Source organism: Panthera leo, chromosome B3, assembly GCF_018350215.1.
Source record: "Panthera leo isolate Ple1 chromosome B3, P.leo_Ple1_pat1.1, whole genome shotgun sequence".
In the NCBI taxonomy this organism is placed as follows: Eukaryota; Metazoa; Chordata; class Mammalia; order Carnivora; family Felidae; genus Panthera; species Panthera leo.
This window is the reverse complement of record NC_056684.1, coordinates 135484847-135500263: the sequence shown is the minus strand read 5'-3', so window position 1 is coordinate 135500263 and position 15417 is coordinate 135484847. Positions and strand designations below refer to the sequence as shown.

The window sequence follows — 15417 nt, the reverse complement described above, 5'->3', positions numbered from 1 at the left end:
TTCATGCTCTGTCTCTCTCTGTCTCAAAAATAAATAAACATTAAAAAAAAAAAATTAAAAAAAAAAAAAAAAAAAAGATCGGTGTGAAGGCCCAGTATCGAAGTGCCTTGTCTGGTTTTCTAATCTTCTGACTCCTAAGAGTACAAACATTGCCACAGGCAAGCAGGACACAGTTAATCTCTGAATTTCTTTCGAGTTTACTTTTGTACAGGAAAGTCAACCTCACAATCCTAGCTAAAAGTAAACTTAACACCCGACTTAGATAAGTAATCTTTTAAAATGTGAGACATGGAGTTTAAAATATGAAATATATGGACATTTGCAACATAATGGTTTTTCTAAAAGTGCATTTGTGTCACAAGAAATACTTGTTTTAATAGCATTCTGTGGAGCCTATTATAATAGGTTGCTGTTTGTAAGAAAGTTGGAAGATTTTTTTAAAAATCACTTGGGAAGAGGGATGCTTGGCTGGCTCAGTTGGTAGAGCATGTGACTTTTTTTTTTTTTTTTTTTTTATGTTTATTTTTGAAAGAGTGCGAGCAGGGGAGGGGCAGAGAGAGACAGAGACACAGAATAGGAAGCAGGCTCCAGGCTCTGAGCTGTCAGAATACAGCCTGAATTGGGGCTTAAACCCACGAACTATAAGATCACCAGCTGAGCCAAAGTCTGCCGCTTAACTGACTGAGCCACTCAGGTGCCCCTAGTGCATGTGACTCTTGTTCTCAGAGTCATGAGTTCAAGCCCCGTGTTGGGTGTAGAGCTTACTTTCTAAAAAATTTGGGGGCACCTGGGTGGCTCACTTGGTTAAGCGTCCAACTCTTGGTTTCGGCTCAGGTCATGATCTCATGGTTTTGTGGTTTGGAACCCCTCCTTGGGTTCTGCGCTGACGGTGCAGAGCCTGCTTGGGATTCTCTCTCTTCCCTTCTTGTTCTGCCCCTCTCCCACTAACGCTGTCTCTCTCTCAAAATAGATAAACCTTAAAAAATAAAAATTAATTTGGGGAGAAGGAAAACTTACTTGAAAAAATTATGGGAAGTTTTGTCCCCCCAGTTTAGAGATAGTGTTCATACTCAGAGGATTTACGCTTCTGCAACTGGCTGCCTTTCAAGTCCTCAACCAAGTGACGTCCTTTACCTGTCTAGTTCTTCCTTCAACTTCAACATTTCCTCCAGGAGACTTTCCTGGCTTCCTAGGTGATATTAGGTCCTCATGCTGTGTGTTTCCTGGTACCTAGCCCCCTGTACTTCCCCCCACCTTGTATTATGAAATGTACTTTAGGGGTGCCTGGGTGGCTCAGTCAGTTAAGCATCCAACTTTGGTTCAGGTCATGATCTCAGGGTTCTCTGAGTTTGAACCCCACATCAGGCTCTCTGCTATCAGTTTGGAGCCCACTTTGGATCCTCTGTCTCCCTCTCACTGCCCTTCCCCTGCTCGTGTGTGCACACACGAGCTCTCAAAAACAAACATTAAAAAAATTTTTTTAATAAATAAAAAAATGAAATATACTTTATTAGAATTATTCCTTCAGGGGAAGGAAAAAATTATGCCTTCAGCTGCTTAGAATTTTTTTTTAATTTTTACTAAAAGAAAATTCAATTGATAGTAAAAAAAATTTTTTTTTATTGAGAAGACTTGTACTTTAAAAGGAAATAAAGTTTAGGTTTTCTTCCAAATGACAAAATCAGTTGGAGACACTTGTGGCCCTCAGTTTATTGTTTAGTTTTTGTTTAGTTCCTATTTAGCCTATTAAAGATACATCTATTTCTCAGTGGGATTGTCCAATCTGAACAAATAGAGAATATCTTCTATACTCCTAGGTTTCATACATAAGAGATTCTGAAAACCTAGGCTTTTTAAACTCAATTGTCAATCAGTGTGTTGTGCTGAAATGTTTACAAGAAATGCCTGTTTGGACTTATTGTGGGGTAGCTGAGCACTGCAAAATTCAAAACTGCATTGCCATAAAATCAGCATGTGATGGTTACAAATAAAATTTACATGTTTGAGGAAATTGATTACAATCATTTTGTGATAATTATTTCCTGGATATTTAATGTAAAATCCTCACCTAATGGAGAATGTTTGTAAATGACACTTTCAGTCTTAACAAATGAGAAACAAATTGACTAGTTTTTGTGAGAGTTTAAATCTCTCATGAGTTAGAACATAATAAATTCCAGGGAATCAAGATTTGTAATGTAAAACAAAACCACAGAAGTACTAAAAAAATGGAGTAGGGGCACCTGAGTGGCTCAGTTGGTTCAGCATCCATCTCTTGGTTTCTGCTCAGGTCATGATCTTGCGGTCATGAACACATGGTCATGGGATCAAGCCCTGCATCTGGCTCCAAGCTCAAAGCCAGGAGCCTGCTCGGGATTCTCTCTCTGCCCTTCCCATACAGGTGTGTTTTCTCTCTGTCTCTCTCAAAAAAAAAATTAAATAATAACTCTTTTTAAAAGAGAAAGAATATAGAGTAATAGTTTTTATAGTCTCAGAGTGAGGAAGGTGTCTTTCCTAAGCAAGATTTTTTTAAAATCCAGAAACCATAATAGAAGAGATTAGTAAATGTGATTACATAATAATGAAAAATTTGGAATATTCTATAAATAAGATTAAAAGACAAAGAGGGAAGAAGTATTTGGCATTTTCAGCACATAATGACTAAGAACTATTTCCTTTTATAGATCTCATGTATACCAGTCAAACCATAGAAGTGGGCAAAGGAAAGAAATAGCAAAACCACGAGAAGAGAAATACACATGGTTTTTAAATGGAAAAAAAAAGTAATACTTCAAAGAAATGAAAATTAAAGCCACAATGTGATACCATTTTTTACTTTACAGACTGAAAGATCAAAAGTTTTGATGTAATGTTGAGCTGGAAAGGATGTGAGGGCTATACGATACTGATGATGAGAGTGTAACTTGGTATAGGCTCTTTGAAAGTCAAGTTGAGCGGCACCTGGGTGGCTCAGTTGGTTAAACGTCTGACTTCGGCTCAGGTCATGATCTCACTGGGCTCAATGGGCCCCATGCTGACAGCCTGGAGCCTCCTTGGGATCCTGCGTCTCCCTCTCTCTCTGTCCTCCCCCACTTGTGCTTTCTCTCTCTCTCTCAAAAATAAACATTAAAAAAAAAAAAAAGTCAGGGGCACCTGGGTGGCTCAGTCAGTTGAGCGACCGACTTCAGCTCAGGTCATGATCTCACAGTTTGTGAGTCTGAGCCCCGTGTCGGGCTCTGTGCTGACAGCTCAGAGCCTGGAGCCTGTTTCAGATTCTGTGTCTCCCTCTCTCTCTGCACCTCCCCCACTCATGCTCTGTCTCTGTCTCAGAAATAAATAAAAACATTAAAAATTTTTTTTAAAAAGTCAAGTTGACACTTCTGTCAAAATATTAGATGCAAAAACAAACAAACAAAAGTTAGATGTACAGGACATGTGGGTGGCTCAGTCGGTTAAGCGTCTGACTCTTTGATTTCAGCTCAGGTCGTGATTTCACAGTTGTGGGATCATGCCCCTTGACAGGCTCTGTGCTGACGGTGTGGACCCTGCTTGGGTTTCTCTCTCTCCCTCTACCCCTCCCCTGCTTGTGCTTTTACTCTCTTTCTCTCAAAATAAATAAATGTTAAAAAAAAATGTTAGATGTACTTGTTCTTTGACCCAGCAGTTTCATTTATAGAAACTTTTCCAGTGATAACGGTACACAGGTGCACAGATGTATTTACAACACTATTCATTGCAGCATTATTCTTAGTAAGAAGTGTAAAGAACCTAAATGTCCTTTGGCAGAAGACCCTGGTTAATTAAATAAGAATATTCATACAATAATTTGGGGCAGCCATTAAAAAAGGCCAACGTGTAGCTCTGTGTTAAAGATCAATCTCTAGGATACGATGTTAAATGAAAACCAGCAAGATACAGAATAGTGTGTAGAATGGTGCCATTGGAAAATATTGGTGAGATACACATGTAGTACCTAAAAGGATAGCCAGACTGCTTCTGGGCAGAGAGGGAGTTGGGCTGGGAAGAAGAGGGAGAGTTTTCACTGTACACTCAACTCTCTGCATTTTTTTAAATGTATTTTGTAGTTTTCTACACACAAGTTACTCTTTCTGAAGTGTTGCTGAAACTGTTGAGTTTTTTTTTAAGTAAGCTCTGCACCCAACGTGGGGCTTGAACTCATGATCCTAAGATCAAGAGTTGCATGCTGTACTGACTGAGCCAGCCAGGTGCATAAGTAATTCAGGGCAAAAATTAACCAATCTAGACTTAAAAGCCAAAAAAATCCACATTTCCCATCTGATCATTACTTTGTCGGAAAAGGGAGCAGAATGTGACCTCTAAAGAGGTTAGGAAACTGAGCTAATGTGAGGTAAGATACTGTAAAAAAAAAAAAAAAAAAAAAAAAAAAGGCAGTGTTGGTAAAACTGATGTACGTAGCCTTAACCTTGAAAAAATACCCTCTAGACAGTGCATTATTCTTAAAGTATAAAATGAATTTCACAGTGTTGCTGTAACTATTCCAGTTCTCAGGTGACTTTTGGGATCAGAATTGCTCTATTTAAAGACATGGCCCAGGGAACAGTGAACGCTAGAATATAAGCTTCTATTTAAATCTTTTAAAAAGCAGTAGCTCACATTGGGGCAGCGACAAGGCCATTGGGGTACAGTTTTAAATAGAAATTTACTCCACAGCGCCTGGGTGGCTCAGTTGGTTAAGCATCTGACTTTGGCTTGGGTCATGATCTTGAGGTTTGTGAGTTGGAGCCCCGTGTTGGGCTCTGTGCTGACAGCTCAGAGCCTGGAGCCTGCTTCGGATTCTGTGTCTCCCTCTCTCTCTGCCCCTCCCCCACGCATACCCTGTCTCTCAAAAATAAGCATTAAAAAAAAAATTTTTACTCCAATGCAAAAAATTCTGCTGGAGATGGAACTAACTTCTAAAAACACATTACAGAGCTCCTGGGTGGCTCAGTCGGTTGAGCACTCCAGCTCAGGTCATGGTCTCACAATTCATGAGTTCGAGCCCCACATCAGGCCCACTGCTATCAGCACGGAGCCTGCTTCAGATCCCCTGTCCGCCTCTCACTCCCCTTCCCCCACTTGCACTCTCTTAAAAATGAATAAAACAAATAAATAAAGAAATGAAAATTAAAACACATTTTGGGGTACCTGGGTGGCTCAGTTGATTAAGTGTCAGACTTAATAACAGGGGCACCTGGGTGGCTCAGTCCATTCAGCCTCTGACTTCGGCTCAGGTTATGATCTCACGGTTACTGGGTTCGAGTCCCACATTGGGCTTTGTGCTGATAACGCAAAGCCTGTTTCAGATCTTCTGTCCCCATCTCTCTGCCCTTCCCCCGCTTGTGCTCGCTTTCTCAAAAACAATCATTTAAAATAATAATAACAACACATTACTACTTTAAATGAGTAATTTACGGGCCAAGGTATTGGCTTAAACACCAGAATACTGAAAAATTGTGTGCTGTAACCCTAAGAGCTTGGCAGGACACTTGATGCATATGTTAGGTGGTTTAGGAAACTGTTATCTTCATGATTGTACCTTGAGAATTACTCAAGGCTCTAACCACCACTTAAAATCTTGTTTGTGAATGTGGTATTTTTTTTTTTTTCCTGCTTGAATAAGGAGAATCCCAAGACAACCAACATCATTGTTGGCAAAAGTAAATGGACTCATTTTAAATCTTGGCCTCGGAAAGAACATATCACTACTGAAACCTGAAAAAACCTTAGCCACTGAACTTATCCAGAACATGTGACAGGGTAGGCTACACACTTAGTAGAAAATGTTAACTTTAACCTTTATTTTCTCTGGAGAGCAAACTAGATTGTTTTGCAGTCTAATGAAAGAGGTATTCAGTGGCAGTAAGAATCGTTCATACAGTAAATAATTAATGAGCACCTACTATGTGCTGTTCTAGGCACAGGGTATACAACAATGAACAGACAAAACCCCTGCCCTCATGGAGTTTAGATTCTGACAAAATACGTAACATGTCATGGGAAGGTAAGTGCTGTGGAGAAAAACATGGGAAAAGGATGCTTAATTTTATTTAAATAGACTGGTCAGAGGAAGCCTCACTAAGCTGACAATTCAGCAAAGGTCTGCAGACAGGAATAGAGCAGGCCAGGGCTGAGCATGCAGACAGAAGGTACACTGAGTGCATACGCCCTGAGACCGGTTTTTCTGGCATGTTCTAGAATCAGCAGGAAGATCGGAATGGCTAGAGTGGGGTGAGGAGTGGAGAGAGTAGTAGAAGAAATGGCAGAAAATGGTCAAAGGCCTCTTATTTAGGACTTTGTAAGCCACGTTAAGGGCTTGGATTTTTGTTCTCAGAAGGAAAGCCATGGGAGGGATTTTGAGAGGCATAACATTTTATGTTGCCATTTGTTTGATAGACTTCTAGGGGCCTTGAGCAGATTTTGGTAGGTGGAGATAAGATGAGGAGCTTGATGTTGAACAGGTCAAATCTCAGATGCCTCGTATGACATCTTAGTAAATGTCAAATAGGCAGTTGAATATCCCAAGTCTGGAGCTCAGGAGAGATGCCAGGTAGCAATATAAATTTGGGCACTTAAAGCCATGAGCCTGGATGGGATGACCAATGGAGTAAGTATAGAAATGAGAACTGGGGCATGTCAGCATTCAGAAACTGGGCGGATCCCCAGGGAGGAACCAGCAAAAGAGACAGGAGAAGCTGGTGAAGAAGGCAAAGCAGGCAAGTGTCTGGAACTGGGGTAATACCCAGTAGCTACTAGCCACATGTGGCTATTTGAACTAATTAAACTTTTTTTAACGTTTATTCATTTTTGAGACAGAGCGCAAGTGGGGGTGGGGCAGAAAGAAAGGGAGACACAGAATCCAAAGCGGGCTCCAGGCTCCGAGCTGTCAGCACAGAGCCTGACTCGGGGCTTGAATTCACAAACCCTGAGATCATGACTTGAGCCAAAGTTGGATGCTTAACCGCCTGGGCCACCCAGGCACCCCTGAATTAAAATTTTAAATTCAGTTCCTCAGCCACACTAGCCACATCTCAAGGGCTCACTTCATATGGCTAGTGGCTACTGATTGGACAACACAGATAGACATAAAACGTTTCCACTATCACTAAAGTTCTACTGGCAGTACTAATCCAGAAACCAATTGAAGAAGGTATCTCAAGGACAGGGAGTGTGTCAAAAACTGCCAAGGGATAATTTAAGAGCTGAGACTTGACCATCTGGTGTAGTTAAGAGTAAGTGACCAGTGGCCTCTTGACAACAGAGCAATTTGGGTAGAGTGGGAGGCTAAGCCTGATAGAAGTATATTCAGGATAACCTGGAGAGGAACTAGAACCAGAAAAGATACTTCATTCTTGACCCTGGACTCCGGCAGGCCGCTGTTTGCAGTATACTCTACAGGCCATGTCCATGCTGACACTGCTATTGTGGAGGGCCTGACAAGCCTGGTATGGGGCTCCTGGGGCTACAGACCCGGATCCATGCCAATCTGCTACAGAAACAGCTCAGGACCATGGACATCACCATTGGACTCACCTCTTGCTTTGTTTTCTCCTGCCATGGGCTGGGTCTTGTCACATTTGGAGAGCTACAGGAAGCAGGAGTGAGGGGGACTGTCCTCTCCTTCACCTTGTGACGTGACCATCCCTGGTCTGGTCTGTCCTCATCATGTCTGCTGAATTCCTAGCTGGCCTCCCTTGGATCATGGCCTTCAGTTACAATGACCTCTTCTATAATCATGACCTGTTGATTTTCCATAGTGACATCCTGGGACCACATGTATCAGTTTATAAGACCCTGCTCTGTAGGCCCCCCACCTTGTAACAATGTCTACTTAAACCTTGAAAAAATATATAGACATCTGTTTAAAGGTTTGCAGTTCAAATAGCTCAGGTGAACTTACCACAAAATATTTGTTGAAGCTGTGCCAAAGACCAATACAGCTGTCATGACTAACAGTTGAATCTTTGTGGTGCATTAAGAACCCATGGCCCAGGGATGCCTGGGTGGCTCAGTCGTTCAAGCATCTGACTTCAGCTCGGGTCATGATTTCATGGCTTGTAGTTCAAGCCCCTCATCAGGCTCTCTGCTGTCAGCAGAGCCTGCTTCAGATCCTGTCTCCCTCGCTCTCTGCCCCTCCCCCATTCACTCTCTCTCCCTCTCTCAAAAATAAACATACGCACACAAACCAATGGTTCCAGTACAATCATTTGAAGAGCTCTAAAAACACAGTTGTCTGTTCTCCTCCCCCAGAGACTGAGAAAACTGGGAAGGGATCTTGGCATTGTTTATATGAAGAGTTTTGCTTTCTTTTTTTATTTCTTTGGATGATTCTAATATACAGCTCCTGTTCAAGACATACTCACTGTCTGAGACGAAAACAAAAATACTAATGCATGATTCCCAATCATGGTCCAGAATTCTATGGAACTTAAAAATATATTGGAGAATTTATAAAGTGATGGCACACACTTGATGCAAAGAGTCATGCAGTATTGTGGTAAGCTTTTCTACCAGTGTTTTGGAGATTGAGAATGTTAAATCCATCAAGAAGGAAATCAACACTAGATAATCTTAATAAGACTAGAACACTTACTACCCATGGTGAACAAACATACCAGTTTGATTATTTTATGGGTGCAGTTACTCTTGTAGGAGTACTTTATCTCATGATTCCACCTCCCCAAAGAAAAGCTTTTTTTTATTTTGTTACTTTATAAAGTTTTTTTAATATGAAATTTATTGTCAAATTGGTCTCCATTCAACATCCAGTGCTCATCCCAACAGATGCCCTCCTCAATGCCCATCTCCCACCCCTCATCAACCCTCAGTTTATTCTCAGTTTTTTAAGAGTTTCTTATGGTTTGCCTCCTTCCCTCTCTGTAACTTTTTTTTCTCTCCCCCTCCCCCATGGTCTTCTGTTAAAGAAAAGCTTTTTAACCAATTATAAAAGCTTTGAAATAGAATCATATTCTAAACTTAGGAAATCACACTTTTACTTTAAAACTGGTAGCACCTTTAAAAGGAGAAAGGTCACGTGGTGACTCCATGAATTAGATGTTGTTTCTGCAGTTCAGTTTATTCTCTATCCTGGCACTTTCAAAAAAATAAAATATCTGGCATATTTCCATGAAAAGCACTCAACAGGTTTTACTTCATTTCAGGTGTGGTTGCAAATAAAGGGACTTAGTAAGCCACTACGGGATATAACTCTGTTTTTCTCACTTCTGGAAGCAGATATCATTGGCTAGTTATGGATCCTAGGATGCTTGCTCTTTCCCTAAAATCCCTGAAGCACTTTCTATATTTGCCATTTATCTAATCCAGTATTTACTGCTTTATTGTATCGTGATGTGAATATGAAACAAATGACTCAATGTAACACACAGGTCTTCTATCCATCAGTTTTAACCTCTCCCTCAATCTAATACAGTTAGATTAATTTCACCTTTCCCTTTATAAAGAGCACTTTGAACTATTAAATAGCCATAGACAAAACAGGAATAATTCACAACTTGGATACTTCATTCCTAAATAATCAAAAAACATGAAACTTGCAATCTGAAACTTAGTAATTATTTTTTTGGAAGTACTAAATTACTCCTACTCTATTTTAATATTTCTACTACCAAGGCAATCTGGTCTTGAAAAATAGAGATGGACTGAGCATTTACTTACCAAATCCCCAAACACTACAATTTGAAGTATAAGAGATAAAATCTACTTCAATAAAAAGCAATTACTATTTAATAAGACAAATGATAAGCTCACAAACCTTGCATTATGTCAAGCATTTATAAAGTGAAAAAAAATTGAAATCGTTTTCTTAAATCGTTTTCAAACTACCACTGCCTCAAGAGTGACCAAATAAAGAAACTGCTCAATGATTTTCCCCAAATTATCCTCTTTTTTTCTGAGAAGCAGTATAATGGAATGATAGAACTGGAGATCTGAAGCCAGACAGCCTGGATTCATACCCTGGGTCTTCCACGTGCTTGCTGTGGAACCACGGGCAAGTTCTTAACTCCTGTGCTTAATTCAGGTTTCCTCATGTTCACTCAGAATCACTCAGAAAGGGGTAAATCGCTCAGAAAGCGGTATCTGCAGTATGCATACTACCAGTTAAGTGCTCAAAAGATGCCAAGTGATTGGGTTACCCGACCCTCACAGAAAAAGGCATTTCAAATTGCTGCCTACTTGGAAGATTTCGGTGTACTGTAGCACAAGATGTATCATTTCAGTCACTAGAGCTTTGGAAGAAGTAAAGGGAAAGTGAGACTGCCTGCCTGGAGAAGGATCTGACCTTGCCGCTTTTGAGGCAACAAACATACCCGCTCTATCTTTCGAGGAAAGCTTGCTGTGGAATGTTCAGCCTTCCATTCGAATCAAATCAGACTTCAACGCTGAGGCTGGTAGAACACGTTTAGATTTTCGGTAGCTCATACAAACTGATAAAAACCTTTCAATAATGCCATTTCCATTCCTTGGCCTAGCTAGACAATACCATGAAACGTGTCATTTGTGAGAAGCAAATGACAGTGGTTAGGAACAAAGGAAGCAGATGCCTGGTTACCCCTGGCTCTGCTGCTTAGCAGGTGTGTGACCTTAACAGGCAAGTTACTTTTCACTTCTCTACCTCAGTGTCCTTATCTGTAAAGCCTGGATAATTGTTTTCTTAGGGTTGTTTAGAGGATGAAATGAGTTAATTCGTGTAAAGCTCTTAGAAGAAGGCCCAACAGAATAAGCACCAAAAGAGGTTATGGTTATTATTAAAATCTATTCGTGTAAAATATTTCCTTGGTATTAATGCCATTACTGTATAAAAATACATCTTGATCCCACCCAGAAAAAAAAAAGAAAAAGAAAAAAAAATCCTAAAATCTGAGATTTCCATGTTTTAGTTATTTGTATTGGTACCAGACATGAGGTAGGAAGTACAAATGCAAAGGAGGAAGTACAAGGATCACATCTTCATGCAGTTAACCTGTTGCCTGAAGACTGGACCTTAGGCCAGAAAAGAAACTCACAAGGCTGATGACCTGGTAGGATGTTAGAGTGGTGTCACACATCTGACAGAGACTGGACGAAATATTTTCACTGAACACCTTGTTTCCATCTTCCGTGTGTGAGATTTCTCAACTTCCAAACATGGAGTTTCTTTCCCAAGTAATTTTTAAAAAACCAAAGGCATTAATAATGCTGATAATGCCAGTAGCCTTACCAAAAGGAAGCACAAACTTTGTTTCAAGACAGCCATCACCTCAATAATTGTATGCCAATTTCTCACAAACTGATAGCAAGCAAGCATAAATAGTTGGCTTAGTTTACAAGGTTGAACTGGTGTTTTAGTTTGAAGAATTTTAAAGCAAGCCAGGTAACTGTATAAAATTTAAATTTTATGACCATGTTTGGACCTTTTTACATTAAGCACAATGGAAATTTTCATATTTATTTTCTTCCCCAAAGGAAAAATTTCTGAATCATCACTATGTTGCACAGTGGAATAAAAATAGGAGTTCAGGTACTTATTCAAGTTTCTAAAGAATGCAAATAACAGACACGATTTTACTTCCAAAAGCTGAAGTCATCAACATGATTCTGTAGTACTGTATCTCAGGCTTCATTTAAAAAGTCATTATTATTCCGATAAAGAGAGCCCCCTGGTCATACTTTTTAGAAAGCCTCTGCCCCACCACAACTTCCTGAGATCTGTGAAGAAACTGCAGTCTTGTGATCAGGTTCCATATAGCACTGGCAGTTTTGTACTGTAAGGAAAAATGGTGACCGATTTGATTTTACTTGATTTTACGTGTCAATCAGTTGTAGTCTGCTGATCTGATTGGAAGCCTTGACAAATGCCTGGTGGCGATTGCAAATAACTGCCAAGCATATGGGGATAATACAATAGCCCACCGTTTTGGGGTCAGCTCTTGTACAAGAATAAAGGAACAAAAACATCTGTAAGTAAGGGATCAGAAAAATAATCGTCCAAAACCAAAACGGCAGGGAGAGTAACCGAGCTTTCAAGGAGTGGGTCCATGTGGTTCCTTCAAGGGGCTCTTCCGGGTGCTGCTGAATGTGTTCCAAGGCCAGCCTGTTGTAAGTCTCATTGATTTCAAAAACATAGTAAAATGCTGCTGCACTTGCTAACAAATACAATCCCACTCCAATCCATCCCATCCTCTGACGGAAGTTCATCATTCTCCATGCTCTGTGCCTTCAAATTTAAAAAAAAATTACAAATTAGGGTCTAGTAAGGCGGTCATGGCAACTATTCCATTAATGCATTTAAAGTTCAAAATCATTAGATTTACATTTTCCAAGAAACGTAAACAACTCACAGCTTCTTTTATGTAATAATTACGAAGAAGTAAGGTTTCACTGCATATTGAGAGTGCTTTTTATGTGACTCCCACAGAAAAAAATCAAATCACTATATTCCGGCTGAAACGGGTCCAGCACAACTTCCCTTGAGAAAGTGGAATTAAACTGGTTTCCTACGGAACACTTCACTTTTATAGTTCAAATACTTTCTGGCTTAAACAGTACTGTTTCAGTAATGTTTTACGTGAACATTCGATTCTCCAAGTCAAACCAATGTCGGAGCCCCCAAGTTAAGACAGTAACTCTTAAACACTTACAATGGTCCCGAAAATCTTCCTGTTCCCACGGCAAGCGTTAAAGAGTCACTCAGTTCTGAATAATCGGGTGGTTTTGGCATTTCAGAGAAAGCCACCATAAGAGAAATCCCCGGGGTCACCGGCTGGGAGAAATGGGAGCGCGGCCAGCCCGGAGCACAAGCTAATTGTGATTAAGCACAGCGTGACTGCGGCCAGTCACGCGGCGGCCGGGCCACTGTGGCTGCGGCCGGAGCCCCAGCCCGTGTCACCCGGCCGGGCCGGGAGGCTCCCCAGCCCCCCGGGCCTCCCCGGCAGCCGGCCCCGCCCCCCGCCGCGGTGCAGCGCCGGCGGCCGCGACCAAGGGCTGCGCGGGCGGCGCCGGGCCCGGGCCTCTCCGCCTCGCCGCGCCGGGAACCCAGCGCCGGACAGCGGCCACCGGCCGAGCCTGCAGGAACGAGCGGCTCCCGGATCTCACCTTCCTGTCCCGTTTGGCCCGCCCGCCCGCCGTCCCGGATGCTACCACGGTCGGGACTTCCGGCTCGGGCCGGAAGGGCGCGCGCTCCTCCCCGTCGTGACGCCGCGCCGCCTCCCCGCGCGCCGGGACCGGGGACCGCAGCTGCGACCCCGGGGGTCGGGGCACATCCCTTTCCGGGGGCGGCCGTCTGGGCCGGGCGACTCCGGAGCTCCTCGGCCCGGTCCCCGGTGGCTCGCCGCGGACAGCAGCGCGGCTACGGGGCGGACCGCCGTACCCCGGTCGCGCCTGGCGGAGGATAGCGGCGAGGGGCGCCCGCGGCCGCAGAGAGGGTGAGACGGCCGCCTGTTGCAGTGGGACCGGTGCGGGGCCTCTCGGGGCCGGGGTTACTGACACCTGCAGCTAACCTGACTGCTTTGTCCTCGCAGGCCGCCGGTCGGGACGTTGACGGCACTTACCTGGGGTGCCGCAGAGAAACGCCGTGAATTGCGGGGGCATCAGTACCCCGGCCAAATTAGAATTTAAATCCGTTGTTTTGAGCACCATGACGCTGAGACTTTTAGAAGACTGGTGCAGGGGGATGGATGTGAACCCTCGGAAGGCGCTGTTGATTGCCGGCATCCCCCCGACCTGCACTGTGGCGGAAATCGAGGAGGCTCTGCGGGCTGGTTTAGCGCCCTTGGGCGAGTACTCACTGCTGGGGAGGATGTTCCGGCGGGTGGAGAACTGGAATGTAGCCTTAGTAGGGCTAACCGAGGAGACTAGTCATGCTCTGGTCCCTAAGGAGATCCCTGGAAAAGGGGGTGTCTGGAGAGTGATCTTTAAGCCTCCGGACCCGGATAATGAATTTTTAAGCAGATTAAACGAATTCTTAGAGGGAGAGGGTACAACACTGGGTGAGTTGACCAGAGCTCTTGGATATGGAAACGACCGTTCCGACCTAGACCAGGACAGGATCCCAGAAATACAGGCCCCTGTGTTGGCACAGGCATTAGATGAGGCTCTTCAGCCTGCCCTGCAATACCTGAAATACAAAAAACTGAGAGTGTTCTCAGGCAGCGATCCTCCAGAACCAGGAGAAGAAGAATTTGAATCTTGGCTGTTTCATACCACTCAGATGATGAAGACATGGCAGGTGTCAGATGCAGAGAAAAGAAGGCGATTGCTAGAGAGCCTTAGAGGCCCAGCATTTGATGTTATTCGAGTCCTTAAGATAAACAATCCTTCCATTACAGTCGCTGAATGCCTGCGGGCCCTTGAGCAGGTTTTTGGGGTTATCGACAATCCTAGGGAATTGCAGGTCAGATATCTGACCACTTATCAGAAGGATGAAGAAAAACTGTCCGCTTACGTGTTAAGGTTGGAGCCTTTATTACAGAAGCTGGTAGAGAGAGGAGCAATCGAGAAAGATGTTGTGAATCAGGCCCGCCTAGACCAAATCTTTGCCGGAGCAATCCACAGAACGCTTCGCAGGAAGCTTCCCGTGCCAAAGGACGGCCCCGCCCCTGGCTTTTTGGAATTACTGGCACTGATAAAGGATGAAGAGGCAGCTGAGGAGGAGGAGGCCCTTCTGTTAATGTTTCCTAAGTGTGTCATAGACTAGGAAGGATGTAGTTCTGCACTAGTATTTATGTATTTAAATTTACCCCTGTGAATTTGCCGTATAAAATTGTACAGAGGGTCTGGCACCGCATACGTATGGTGCTCCGAGAGGACAGGCAAGGCTCAGTTGCATGTGCTGACCGTTGAGATGTCAGCTTCTGTGGTAACAGGTGCAAAGATAGCATGTTGGATGTGATTATTATAGATTTTAGATGTGTGTTGTCTATATTATGGAGATACGAGCAGTGGTTAAGATGCTAAGGTATTTTCTGTTTCAATCACAATTTTACTGATTCTGTGCAATCAGAACAAGAGGCGGAATCAAATGCTGAGGTTGATAAGTTTGTCAGCTGTTCCCTCGAACCCCAGATTCCTGATATGTGTCGTCAGAACATCCGTGCCGAATGCCATTTTAATAGGTGTTATAAGATGACCTGTGTGAACTTCTAAAATAAAGGAATGCTGATAAAATGACCTTTTTTAAAAAAATCTGTTTTATTTATATCAAGATTCCAAGAGAGATTTCATCTGAACATACGGTTCCAGCCCCGCCTGGGTGGCTCCATCCGATAAGCATCCATCTTCTGCTCCGGTGATGATCTCACAGCTCTCTTGAGTTCAAGCCCTGCTTCAGGCTCTGTGCTGACAGCTCAGAGCCTGGAGCCTGCTTCAGATTCCGTGTCTCCCTCTCTCTCTGCCCCTCCCCCG

At 43.0% G+C, this 15417-nt stretch overlaps 2 protein-coding genes across 3 annotated transcripts; one reads left to right on the top strand and one right to left on the bottom strand.

Moving 5' to 3' along the window:
- Nucleotides 1-9772: 9772 nt before the first annotated feature.
- Nucleotides 9773-13180, bottom strand: TMEM251 (transmembrane protein 251). 2 transcript variants are annotated; one of them, XM_042944147.1, is made up of 2 exons: nt 13111-13180; nt 9773-12232 (listed from the first exon to the last, which is right to left on the bottom strand). In XM_042944147.1, exon 2 carries the CDS (start codon nt 12214-12216, stop codon nt 11821-11823), a length of 396 nt encoding a protein of 131 aa, XP_042800081.1. In that variant the 5' UTR covers nt 12217-12232; nt 13111-13180; the 3' UTR covers nt 9773-11820. The 2 variants fall into 2 exon arrangements, with proteins under 2 accessions (XP_042800081.1, XP_042800080.1); XM_042944146.1 differs by lacking the exon at nt 13111-13180 and adding an exon at nt 12657-12939 and having other exon boundaries at nt 9774-12232.
- A 35-nt stretch (nt 13181-13215) lies between these two features.
- On the top strand, nt 13216-15183 carry MOAP1 (modulator of apoptosis 1). The gene is made up of 2 exons (XM_042944145.1): nt 13216-13439; nt 13536-15183. Exon 2 carries the CDS (start codon nt 13652-13654, stop codon nt 14708-14710), a length of 1059 nt encoding a protein of 352 aa, XP_042800079.1. The 5' UTR covers nt 13216-13439; nt 13536-13651; the 3' UTR covers nt 14711-15183.
- Nucleotides 15184-15417: the final 234 nt, after the last annotated feature.